Raw genomic sequence first — 13,578 nt, 5'->3', positions numbered from 1 at the left:
GGTGTGTGATGGGAGAGGTGTGTGATGGGAGAGGTGTGTGATGGGAGGAGTGTGTGATGGGAGAGGTGCGTGATGGGAGAGGTGTGGGAGAAAGGGGGAGAGACAGAGAGAGTTGGCTGAAGTGTGGAGACGACTGGAGAGTGGAGATGACTGGAGAGTGGAGACAACTCTGGTTCTGGGAGGAAGGGGTGTGTGATGGTAGAGGTGTGTGATTGGAGAGGAGTGTGATTGGAGAGGAGTGTGATTGGAGAGGAGTGTGATTGGAATGGTGTGTGATTGGAATGGTGTGTGATTGGAGAGGTGTGTGATGGTAGAGATGTGTGATGGTAGAGATGTGTGACGGTAGAGGTCTGTGATGGGAGAGGTGCGTGATGGTAGAGGTGTGTGATGGGAGAGGTGTGGGAGAAAGGGGGGGAGAGAGAGAGAGAGGGAGAGGGATTGAGAGAGGGAGGGAGAGAGGGAAAGAGAGAGGGAGAGAGAGGGAGAGTGTGTGTGTGAGCTCCTCTGTTCCAGCTGCTTCACGTGTACCCAAGGCCAGCGGCCTCTCTCTGACTGTTCATTCAGGGGAAATATTTTTAAAAGCCCTTCCTTCCCCCCCACCCACCACGGGCAGTCCAGGAATTTCAGGTGGGCCGAACAGAGTGCCTCCTCACCGTTCATCAAACATTTACGAGCACAGTCATTGCACAACATCAGAATTACATTTGAAATTCCACCACTTACATCATGCAGCAGTCACCTAACATCACAAGGCCTATTCAATTCTACAAGCCATTCCCAAAGTCGGACTAAAACTGTGTGAGTTGAGGGTGACAACTTCCACCTGAGATGACACTGGAGATCAGACTAGCATGAACACACAGTATTCCCAAAAAAGGGGAGCATAAAATATTATTGCCTTTAGAGGTTGAGAAGAAAACAAAAAGGGAAAGCAAGCGCAAGAATATTCTAGAGCACTAGAACTAGAGCACTAGAACTAGAAGACTAGAACTAGAGCACTAGAAATAGAAGACTAGAACTAGAGCACTAGAACTAGAATCCCAGAACCAGAGCACTAGAACTAGAACGCAAGAACTAGAACACTAGAACTAGAACACTAGAACTAGAACACAAGAACTGGAGCACTAGAACTAGAACAATAGAACACCAGCACTAAACCAATAGAACAACAACACAAGAACTAGAGAACTAGAACTAGAACACTAGAACTCTATAACTGGAAAACAAGTTCTAGAGCACTAGAGCAAGAACACTAGAATTAGAGAAATAGAACTAGAACATTAGAACTAGAGCACAAGAACTAGAACACAATTACACTAGATCTAGAACACTAGAAATAGAGCACTAGAACTAGAGCACTTGCACTAGAAAACTAGAACAATAGAACTAGAACACAAAAGCTGGAGCACCAAAACTAGAACACTAGCACTAGAACACCAGAATTAGAAAACTAGAACACTAGAACTATTGCACCAGAACATAACACTAGAACTAGAGCAGTAGGACAAGGGAGCTAGTACTAGAAAACTAGATCTAGGGCACTAGAACTAGAACACAATAACTAGAGCACTAGCAATAGAACACTAGAAGTAGAACACTAGAACTAAGTCACTAGAACCCGAACACTAGATCTGGAACACTACAACAACTAGAGCACTACAACTAGAGCACTAGAACTAGAACACAAGAACTAGAGCAGTAGAACTAGGGAACTAGTATAAGAACACTAGATCTAGAGCACTAGAACAAGAACACTAGAACAAGAACACTAGAACTAGAACACTAGAACACAATAACTAGAGCACTGGAACTAGAACAGCATGCAATTGGCATGTTGACTGCAGGAATGTCCCCCAAAGCTGTTGCCAGAGAATTTAATGTTAATTTCTCTACCAAAAGCCACCTCCAATGTCGTTTTAGAGAATTTGATGGTACGTCCAACAGGCCTCACAACCACATGCCACGTGTAACCACGCCAGCCCAGGACCTCCACCTTCGGCTTCTTCACCTGCGGGATCATCTGAGACCAGCCACCCAACTGATGAAACTGAGGAGCATTTTGTCTGTAATAAAGCCCTTTGTGGGGAAAAACTCATTCTGATTGGCTGGGCTTGGCTCCCAGTGGGTGGGCCTATGCCCTCCCAGGCCCACCCATGGCTGTGCCCCTGCCCAGTTATGTGAAATACATAGATTAGGGCCTAATGAATTTATTTCAATATACTGATTTCCTTATATGAGCTGTAACTCAGTAAAATTGTTGCATGTTGAGTTTATATTTTTGATCAGTATAGATTTAAAGGCAAAACTGTAACTTGGCCACTCAGGAACATTCACTGTTTTCTTGGTAAGCAACACCAGTGTAGATATGGGCTTGTGTTTTAGGTTATTGAATTGATTTCCCAGTGTCTGGTGGAAAGCAGACTGAACAAGGCTTTCCTGTAGGATTTTGCCTGTGCTTAACCCCCTGTTCTTAATAACGATTAAGAGCATACCCATAACATAATGCAGCCACCACTGTGGCTGAAAATGTGGAGCGTGGTACTCAGTAATGTGTTGTATTGGATTTGCCTCAAACATAACACTTTGTATTCAAAACAAAAAGTGAATTGCTTTGCCAAATGTTAGATGGGATTAGTGCCTTGTTGCAAACAGGATAGATGTTTTGTAATATGTTTTATTCTGGACAGGCTTCATTCTTTTCACGCTGTCAATTAGGTAAGTATTGTGGAGTCACTACAATGTTGTTGATCGATCCTCAGTTTTCTCCTATCACAGCCATTAAACTCAGTAACTGTTTTAAAGTCACCATTGGCCTCATGGTGAAATCCCTGAGTGGTTTCCTTCTTCTCCGGCAACTGAGTTAGGAAGGACGCCTGTCTCTTTATAGTGACTGGGTGTATTGATACACCATCCAAAGTGTAATTAATAACTTCACCATGCTCAAAGGGATATTCAATGTCTGCTTTATTCTTTTTTACCCTTCTACCAATAGATGCCCCTATTGGAAGATGGGTCAAATCTCTATGGTCTTTGTAGCTGAATCTGTGTTTGAAATGCACTGCTCGACTGAGGGACCTTACAGACAAGTGTATGTGTGGGGTACAGCGATGAGTTAGTCATTCAAAAATTATGTTAAACACTATTATTGCACACATAGTGAGTCCATTTTTCTACTGAACTTATTTTGGCTTGCCATAACAACAGGGTTAAATACTTATTGACTCAAACAAATTTTTCATTCATTTGTAAACATTTAGAAAAACATTATGGGGTATTGTGTGGAGGCCAGTGACAACCAATCTCAATTGAATACATTTTAAATTCAGGCTGTAACACAACAAAATGTGGACAAAGTCAAGACATGTGAATACTTTCTGACGGCACTGTATAGCACACTGCTCAAGGAGTTTTCTGGAAATTATTTTTGTAAAACTTGCGCAATGCAATTTGTGGAGCAAGTTGAAGAAGACAGACAGAAACAGAGAGAGAGAAATAACCGCCAACCAATATGTGAAAGTGATGGAGGTGCCCGCTGTCCTCTCTCTCAAGTAAATAGTTATAATCATTAAGGTGGGGCCTTAATGAGACCAAATGGCCCTTTTGAAAAGCTCATTAACGTAGTCACTAAGTGTGAACCCCTTGGGGCAGGGGTTCTGGCCCCGTGCCACTCACCCAACTTTATAGTCCTGCGACTTCACTGTTACCCTGGAAACCACCGTCACCTTTCTCTGCATCTGTCCTACAGATTAGGGATCTTAATTTGATAATTGTCTCACAACAAGAAAGTAATCCTGCAGCAACAGGAAATGTGAACTATTGTATGAACTATAACATACATTAAATTAAAGGTCCAATGCAGCCATTTTTATCTCAATATCAAATCATTTCTGGGTAACAATTAAGTACCTTACTGTGATCGTTTTCAATTAAAATGGTCAAAAAGAAACAAAATACCTTCTTTGCAAATTTTGTGAGGACTATCTGGGAGTGGTGTGAGTATTTGTATTTATTATGGATCCCCATTAGTTCTTGTCAAGGCAGCCGCTACTCTTCCTGGGGTTTATTATGGATCCCCATTAGTTCTTGTCAAGGCAGCCGCTACTCTTCCTGGGGTTTATTATGGATCCCCATTAGTCCCTGCCAAGGCAGCATCTACTCTTCCTGGGGTTTATTATGGATCCCCAAAACATTACAATGCATTCATAACAGATTTCCCAACACACTAACTGTGTGCCCTCAGGCCCCTACTCAACTACCACATATCTACAACACAAAATCCCAAAAATTGCAGGACATTTCCTGCAACAACAGGGTGATCAAATTAAGATCCTACACCTATATATGATCCAGCTCTTTTGCGATTTAGGCCCCTGGAGCCTCTATGCTCTGGGTCTTGTACCATTTAACCTTTTGTGGCCTTTACATTACATCCTGCAGTGTTGTTAATGTTTTGCTACAGGTCTATTAGCTCGCTGGCAAATTGCAACAAGACTAGGGGACCTGGGCACCTCCATGACAAATCAGGGCCTTGTCACACCCTGATCTGTTTCACCTGTCCTTGTGCTTGTCTCCACCCCCTCCAGGTGTCGCCCATATTCCCCGCTTATCCTCTGGGTATTTATACCTGTGTTTTCTGTCTGTCTGTGCCAGTTTGTCTTGTTTGTTCAAGTCAACCAGCGTTTTGTCTCTGCTCCTGGTTTCCCCCCAGTCTCTCCTTTTCTCGTCCTCCTGGTTTTTGACCTTGACCTTGGCATCGACCTCTGCCTGTCTGCCGTCCTGTACCTTGGCCCTACTCTGGATTATCGACCCCTGCCTGCCTTAACCTGTCATTTGCCTGCCCCTGTTGTTACAATACACATTGTTACTTCACACAGTCTACACTTGGGTCTTACCTTGATTCCTGATAGTACAAACTGGCCATGACTGACCAAGCAGACTTGGACCACCTCCGCAACGCCATCTCCTCCCAAGGATCCACCATTGGTAGGCATGAGGAGTTGCTTCGCGGTCTGATGGAAGGGTTCCAGGCCGTGGCAGAACGTCACGACCTAGCATTGGACGCATTGCGGGAGAAATTCCGTGGGTTGCCTACTAGACAGCCTACCACGGCGGTAACCTCCCAGCCCCTCTGTAACCCGGCTGGTAGCAGCGCTGTCACCCCTTCAAGAGACATAGCTCATTTGTTGAAGTGAGTACACTGGTGGGTCTTCAAGATAATTGTTCGTCTCCCCTTACTCACCTCCCCTCTCCATGCCACCCTGCTGTGGGGCGACCAGTTCAAGTCTCTCCAGGTACTCATTGACTCGGAGGCCGATATGAGTCTCATGGACGTTACACTGGCGTCCGAGGTAGGCAACCCCACTCAACCCCTCTCCATTCCCATGGGAGTTAGAGCGCTGGACGGGCGCTCTATAGGCCGGGTCACGCACCAGACCACCCCCGTCAACCTAAGAGTGTCGGGGAACCACAACGAGACGATCCAATTCCTGCTGGTTAGGTCTCTGCAGGTTCCCGTGGTATTGGGATTCTCTTGGCTCCAGTGTCTTGTTTGTTCAAGTCAACCAGCTTTTTGTCTCTGCGCCTGTTTTCCCCCAGTCTCTCTTTTTCTCGGCCTCCTGATTTTTGACCTTGGCCTCGACCTCTGCCTGACCTGAGCCTGCCTGCCGTCTTGTACCTTGGCCTCTACTCTGGATTATCGATCCCTGCCTGCCTTGACCTGCCATTTGCCTGCCCCTGTTACAATAAACATTGTTACTTCACACAGTCAGCACTTTGGTCTTAGCTTGATTCCTGATAGGCCTGTCTATAAGAATTGAAATAGCAATGTGGGCCCTCCCACAATTGTCAGATACTGACGTCAATATTGATATCTCACCCCCAAGAGACATACGTCACTCCCAAGAGTCAATGTATGATTCCAATAATGCTCACATGTAAAGAGTGAACCACACTGAACAGTTAAACCTTAGTAGGCCTATTCCCAAGACTCTCGCTGTCAGAGCCTACTCTGAGGCAACCTGATTTGATGAGCCATAGAAAAACTGCTCCTTTCTAAATCTGCACCAACTATCAAAATGACCACTGTAGAACAGTGCTGCTTCTAAATTGTAGGTGTATTCTGTACAGAGATAAATTCACAGTATGCATAGATTAGGAGACAGTGAGTGTCTCCATTCATTCATTCCTACCCATGGTGACATATTGACCCAGCAGCTCCACGAGGATCTAAAGTCCCTGGAGGTTGGGATCCCTGCTCAATACAGCCACATCACAACACCTCAATTCTTCAATAGGATACCCTTTCATACCCTTTCTGCCTCTTGTCTGCCCAAAGGTCTCCCATAATAAGACTGTCTCCCTCCTGTAGCTCAGACCATCCAGATGACAGCATCATCCCAATCTAGGCTAACACTTTCTCAAGTGGACACTTTCAAAACAGAAATCTCTCTTAGAGGCATCATGCACCTCCTTTTTTTGAAAGGACAATAACTGACATATTTGAATGAATTATGCATAAAGGAAACTAGGCTATATCTTTGTATTTTTAAATTGTATTTTCAGTGTACAAGTGGATACATCAGAGGGGGCATGTGCCACTTCTTATTAAACGTTTCATAATAAAGAATCAAAGCTCTTTTGATCCTTAAGGCCCTGAAGCCGCAAGCCTCTTGAGCACATATCTAGACACACGACGCAGACTATAGTACTGGGAGATGGTGATCAAGGGTGATAGTCCCTCATCAACTATAAGTCTGTGTCCCAAATGGCACGCTATGGGCCCTGGTAAACGGTATATAGGAAATAGGGTGCCATGTGGAATGCAGCTAAAATCCTGATTGTCACTGCTGCTGTGGCAGCAGATTGGAGATATGTCTCTGATTTGTATTTGATTAGGATCCCCAATGGCGACTGCTATTATCACTGGGGTCCTACACATAACCAAAAAGGCATTACAGACCAAATACTTTACAATTTACATACATTTAAAAACATTAACATGTAGTGTGCATGTGTGTGTGTGTGTCACGTTCTGACCCTAGTTAWTGTGTTAATTGTTTGTTTTAGTGGGTGAGGACGTGAGTTGGGTGGGCATTCTATGTTATGTGTTTCTATGTTGGGTTCATGTTAACTAGCCTGATATGGTTCTCAATCAGGGACAGGTGTTTTACGTTTCCTCTGATTGAGAASCATATTTAGGTAGGCTGTTCACACTGTTTGTTTGTGGGTGATTGTTGCTGTGTCTGTGTTTGTGCACCACACGGTACTGTTGCGTTTTGTTTAGTCTGTTTGTGCGTTCTTCGTGTTTATGTTAGTTCGCATGTTCAGGTCTGTTGACGTCGTTTGTTGTTTTGTAGTTTGTCTTGTATTTTTCGTATTCGTTATTATAATTAAAATTAATTATGTCTACATACCTCGCTGCGTGTTGGTCCGATCCATGCTCCTCCTCGTCTGAGGAGGAGAACGACTTCGACAACCGTTACAGTGTGTGTGCATCTATCAGTTACACATACATGTCAGTACATTGACATCTTACAGTAATTGGGTCTGAACTAATCAATGTATCCGTTCTCTGTTCTGCTTTACTACACTGCATGGCATGCTGAGGATTCTGGGTTAATTGACTGAAAGGTCCCCTTGAAGGACTTAACCCATTACCATTCTATGTCAAAACTTTAAGGGGTGGTCATAGGAGTCCTGAGATAACTATCATCATCATCAAGACCCAGCTTTAAAGCCTATAAACCATCTTATATGACTGTAAACAATGTCATACAGTATGCACTTCAACATACATAGAAAATAGACAGTATCACAATTTACAACCCCTCTCAATTAAGTCTCCACAAAGAGCATAGCAACTGCATTCCCTTTACAAATACATCCAAAACAACCTCACAACTACGTAGGCTATTTATCCATTCTATACACCGCCACAAGAATAAACATAGGCAGAATAAAATGTCAGTTTGGCTTAAAGAAACAAGCTGTAATGGCGATCTGATATTCAGCACCATTGAAGCAGAAAGCGACAGAATGTGAATCAGAATTCGGAAGTTCAGCACCACATGAGTGGACAGAGACCGTCTCATGTGCACCGTGCAGCCACTCCCACTCAGAGAATCCCCGTGTGTGTGTGTGTATGTGTGTGTGTTAAATGATGTCCACAGTGAGTCTTGTGACTGACCGTGTGACCAACCAGCCGCGGGAGCATCACCTCATTCTGGTAGAAGGAACTCCGCGAGGACCCCGGGCTGAAGGAGGCGCGTGGCTCTTACGCAACATGGAGCCCGAGCCAGCCAGATGCGGCTCCAGTTGCACTTGTATCTGACTGGAAGTCACATCTCTCCGGGGAGATGCAGTTAAAGCATCCATAAATTATCTCAGTTGCATCATCCATTTTCTGGACGGCGGTTTGTTTAGTTAATTGGAGCCCAAAGGGAAGCGCGAGAGCTTTCACGTTAAGAAACACTAAAAACCACGTTCTTCTAGGGTCATAAACTTGATTTAAACATTCCTCAAATGTTACCTTGATTGATAAACCTATAAAGCAATAATGATCATAGTTAAACTGACAAGATATATTGACATGTTTATCATATGGTTATGATTAACATACGTTTGTTTTCTGGCCACATGAAATAAAATGAATTGTTAGTGCTAGAATGCTTGATGGAAATGTATTGAAAACTTGCAGTACGCCAATCATCATAAGCACCGTTCTCCATAATCTTAAACTGCAAGCATTCCGATTCCACTTAATAGCAATATGTGAAGGAATGCTGAACAGCCCCTCTAGCCTACTCACCTACACGACACCGTGAGCTCAACTTTGGTGGCGGGAATGGCAGCGGTGAACGGGTCAAAGTCTCCAATACACGCCATATTCATAAAGCTACTCATCGTCGAAATCTCCCGTTAAACCGTCCTTTTTCGGTCGTATAAAATAAGGAAGCAACCGTTAAAAACGGTGCGCTGATTAGGGTCGCCGTTGCATGAGGCTGCGAGAGGAGTGTTGCCCACAACAGACCAGCGTCATGTGTGACCGTTGAAAGATTCATCTCATTCTAGGACGCAGAGCTGAGAACGAGGTAGTAGCCTATTATATGGGTGATAGTGCGGAGGGTGGGAAGCTCACGAGGTCAGCCTAAACACTTGCAGAAATAACATTGGAAAAATAAACAAGATAACATATTATAGGAGGCCTAAAGGCTACTGTGCTAATGTTTTTAGGAAGCCATTGCAAATGCTTTATTGCATAAATTAACATAAGGATTTGTAGCCCGATAATGCTTTGAATATATCTATTGAATGATAATACATTACAAATAAATAATGAAATCCTCGAGGAAGACATTTCTTTGACACTACAAGGGCATCATGGGCCACCTGGTTTTCACTGCCACTGTCTGGACATTTCCAAATAAAACAATTTGCTGTCAAGACATTGAGTGTCCACCTGGTTTCATCTCAAAATAGTATAGCAGGTTGATTAAATTATATTGCACGCCGGCACACACAGTTATCCGCTTGCTTGGGTTTTGACAGCGATGAAAGTGATGAAGACAGGCGCACCAAAGCCAGATGAGAAGAGACCACCTGAGCAAATCGCTCAATTAACAAGTGACTGATTTCTCTACCAGACGCAGCAGCCCAGTGAGCTGAAATAGGAACACCTGCGTCAAATTAGATTATAGTTTAGTCTTAAATTAGCGTTTTAATCAGTGTGCCCAAAAGCTGATTAATTGCCACAACGTCATATCTTCAGGTGCAGTTACTGAAGCCTAGGGTGTAGGGTCTTGATCTATTATATCCTGAGACATAATTGCTTGATCCAATCTGCCATTTACATTAAAACACGTTCAATGGGTTTATTACTTTAAAGCCATATTGTGGAGTTTGTGTTTTAGGCCACGGTCATTCCCGCCACAAGGGACGGGGCTGTCGCTATCCGCTGTTCTGCGGTGCTGAATTTGGGAACTCCGCTATCGCCTCTGCCCACAGTTCTGAAGGGCATTCTGCACTTAATTCATCATGCTCTGTAAATACTGTAGGGTAAGAAAGCTATCGTTTCAACAAAAAAAATGCCACTATACAGATCATTCCATTGAAAACATTATACAATTTGTCTTGTAACTATTGGTTCTAACATGTATTATTTCCTAAGTCTATAACTAATTTAATAACTTATTTTTGTTTTACCAGAAGTTCAATTGTCAACACACACGTAGGCTACCAATGTGTTCTATTCTGAAAATTAAACAACATTCTCTGCGATAAAATCATCATGAGCAAAACCACAGCTGTTAAATAATTTACAGTACAATTTCATGTATTTTCTATTGCAAAGGGCACACTACAAACTGAGAGACACGGAACTGGCAATTCGGAGACCTTTGCTTTACTCTGTAGTTCTAAAATATTCACCTACACCCTGAAATTGAATTTCATATCATCACAGTTAAACATGCCTTAAACATTTAGGGACGTGTTTTCATTGAGTTCAGGACTTGCCTTATCTGTCTCTGAGGAACTAGCCCTTACGTGCAGCAATCATTGATCTAGTTCAGTACAGAATATTTTAGGATAATAGTCATTTTGAAAATAGTCTGAGATTTTGTTCTGGTTTTCCGGATGAGTTACAAGTAAATAACAGTTTTCACTTGGATGTTTGTGCTCCAAAATTGTATTGTAAGCAATGAGGTCATTACAATGTACAGCTAGCCATTCTGTGCCTTGCTTGTTGATTAATTACAAGTTACACTACTGCCATCTAGAGGATACATTTGGTTAGTATTTAGAAAATAAAATGCTATTTTGAAACCCTGCTCCCTTCCAGTAAGCATAGCTTTTTAATGTAGGTTGATGCCTTACTTTCACTTATCCAATCAGGTTCGTAGATCAGTGAGTACTACAGCTCCAATCCTTGTAGTGCACTTCTTCATCAGTGCTCTCCCCCTCAATCCTCAACCTCCCTCAAAATAAACAGACCCAGATGTACACACATGGGGTGGTTTTTGAAGGATGACATTTATTTCACCAGGCATCTGACATCAGAACTGCTACAGTACAGAGTCAGCCATTTTGGGGAGGGCCGTCTACAGTTAAACTCCAGAAGGGAACCCAGGATTGGTTTTAATACATACAGTTTAACAGAAAAAGAGAATCAGGGCTGCATCTGAAATTGCACCCTATTCCCTATATAGTGCACTAGCTTTTGACCAGGGTTCATAGTGCTATGTACAAAAGTAGTGCACTATATAGGCAATAGGGTGCCATTTCAGACTCAGACCAAGAAACATAACAGGCTGACACAGGGTCAGGGAGAGAGGTTCTGTTCAAAAGCATTAAGAGTGCTGTTAGAACACCGTCTCTGAATTATGGTCCTCAGTTTCCCTTGTAGAGCGAGTTCTGGTGATCTACAATGCTGACCTTCAGTTGACTTCATCATACAATACTGTTAACATATAGATCATGTGTTGCTGGCTGCTGCTACTAGTCCTTTAATAACATTCAATAGTTCCAGCAGACAGCAGATACAATTAATCATTTGACAGTTAGTTCATCTTACACCATAGTTGGGGTCAATTCCATTTCAAATCTAGTCAATTTAGGAAGTACACAAAAATGCCATCTCTAATTTGTGTTACTTTCTGAATTGACTGGAATTGAAATGGTATTGACCCCAGCCCTGGCTCACAGCAATCACAAATATGGCAGTTGTAATGTGCAGTAAAACTGGCACACAGGATACAACCACCATACACTGGGGACTTCCAGGACCAGGATAGGAGAGGCTTACAGTACAGGCACAGGTAAACGGCTCCTCTCCTCCTCACACTTTACATTATTATATACAGTACGTAACTACGGTTACCAGGTGGACCTCACCTGGGGTCTAGAACAGAAGACCTCTATGGGTCAAAGGTGAGCAAACAACTTAGCAGCACAGGCATTAGGTTAGTTCACAACTTTTAGAGGGAGGGTGTGGTAACAGCATTAAGAAGAGAATCGTACATTACTACATAGATATAAATTATGAGTGAGTGAAGACAGTCAGTGTATCCTCAAAGAGACATTGTATTTGCACATAGAGTCAGTAAGGATTACGTGTAAAGACTAAGATAGCAGACAGAAGGTGACTGACTGAAGGCGTTTTCCAAGTGGTTACAAGAGTATTGTTAGTTAGTGTATCCAGTTGACAGGTAAAGTACAAGACAAGTTTTACAATTTGATCAGCTACAATAAGTGGGAGCTGAATTCGAAGCAAAATAACATTTAAACCAAGCGGTGATTTAAGGGGGTGCGGTGATTTGTCAGTTGACATAAAGCCACATTGATATCAGATAAGGAGAGACAGTGGTTCTGCCTACAGTGCTTCTGTTCCTTTGCTGTGCCACTGGAGAACCTGGTCCGGGTCTTGTAGGCCAGCTACAGAGCCCAGTGGCCAGCTACAGAGCCCAGTGGCCCACCCATCCTCTTTATCTCCTCTCCGCACCACTCTCCTTCATTAACTCCCCCAGCCCAGAAAGACCCTCAAGATCTGCCTCTATATGTATGTATGTATGTATGTATGTGTGTATGTGTGTCTAAATATGACCCTTGTGGGCTTACTAAATACTTAATATGAGCTGAGAGGGAAAGATGTCTACCAAGCAAACAGAGTATTTATTCTGCACAAGTCAGTGCAACTGCCAGGCAGGTTAGACTAGATATATTTCCCTAAGGATACATATATCTCACTCTGGAGAAAGACTACAGCTACTTTTGCTGAGATAAGATTCCATTCCTGCGGGCTTGCACAGTTGTCATGGTTACAATATGTGGGAGCTGGGGGGGGGGTGGTTTCCATGGTTTCCAAGGTGAAAGGCCAGAGGTAAAAGTGCTAGTCAGCAGCGTCCAAGGTTAAGGGTCACGGCGGGAGGTCACGGCCATGTTCAGTTATTGGCCACCTCGTCAGTGGTGTCCGCCGTTGTCTCTAAGGTACTGTCGAGTCCGCCCCGGGCACGCCAGATCTTCACTGTTCGATCACTATCAAATTACAGAGCAGAAAAACAGTGTCACTGCATTGGCTGCATCCAGGCGCTTGTGTGCGTGTGTGTTTTTGGTTCTGTGACTCACTCAGATGCTGTGAAGAGGTGGCTGCTGTTGGTGGAGATGCCGTTGATGGGGCTCTCGTGGCCCTTGAGTTCCCCCAGGGCCCCCAGTGTGTCTGTGTGCCAAAGCTTGAGCACCCCTCCTCTACAGCCACTCAGCAGGGCCGGAGAGCCAGGCACCACACCCAGGGCACACACCCAGTCACGGTGGGCATTGGGCACTAGCTGTTAGACATACAGACAACTTAGTACATACAGACTCCGTTTCCCATTCAACTAGTTTTCAGGTAGCAGTGTTTATCAAAGAAAACACTTTCCATTTAAAATACCTGCCCCTCACTTCAAGCACCACCTCCCCAAAAGCATGATTCGCCAAAATAGTCAGTGACACTTCTCCCTCTGTTACACAGATTAGCATTTATTGTCATGAATCTTTCCCTGGAAGTCACTGACTGGCAAAGCCACAAAGTCATAATCTCTCATT

At 43.6% G+C, this 13,578-nt stretch overlaps 2 protein-coding genes across 2 annotated transcripts in view; both read right to left on the bottom strand.

Annotated features, from left to right (window-relative positions):
• The window catches only part of LOC139024906 (copine-8-like), a 69,073-nt gene extending 60,030 nt beyond the window's left edge, over positions 1-9,043 (bottom strand). Inside the window, exon 1 of the mRNA XM_070439888.1 lies at positions 8,807-9,043. Within this exon, the coding sequence (XP_070295989.1) occupies positions 8,807-8,901 (95 nt within the window). The 5' untranslated portion in view covers positions 8,902-9,043. The remainder of the gene's footprint in view (positions 1-8,806) is intronic.
• A 1,966-nt stretch (positions 9,044-11,009) lies between these two features.
• LOC111962740 (kinesin-like protein KIF21A) overlaps positions 11,010-13,578 on the bottom strand; it is a 72,733-nt gene continuing 70,164 nt past the window's right edge. The window contains 2 exon segments of the mRNA XM_023986046.2: positions 11,010-13,029; positions 13,120-13,319. Of these exon segments, the coding sequence (XP_023841814.1) occupies positions 12,936-13,029; positions 13,120-13,319 (294 nt within the window). The 3' untranslated portion in view covers positions 11,010-12,935.

The sequence above is a fragment of the Salvelinus sp. IW2-2015 genome, linkage group LG4q.1:29 (assembly GCF_002910315.2).
Source record: "Salvelinus sp. IW2-2015 linkage group LG4q.1:29, ASM291031v2, whole genome shotgun sequence".
Classification (NCBI taxonomy): Eukaryota; Metazoa; Chordata; class Actinopteri; order Salmoniformes; family Salmonidae; genus Salvelinus; species Salvelinus sp. IW2-2015.
This window is presented reverse-complemented; position numbering and strand designations above follow the sequence as displayed.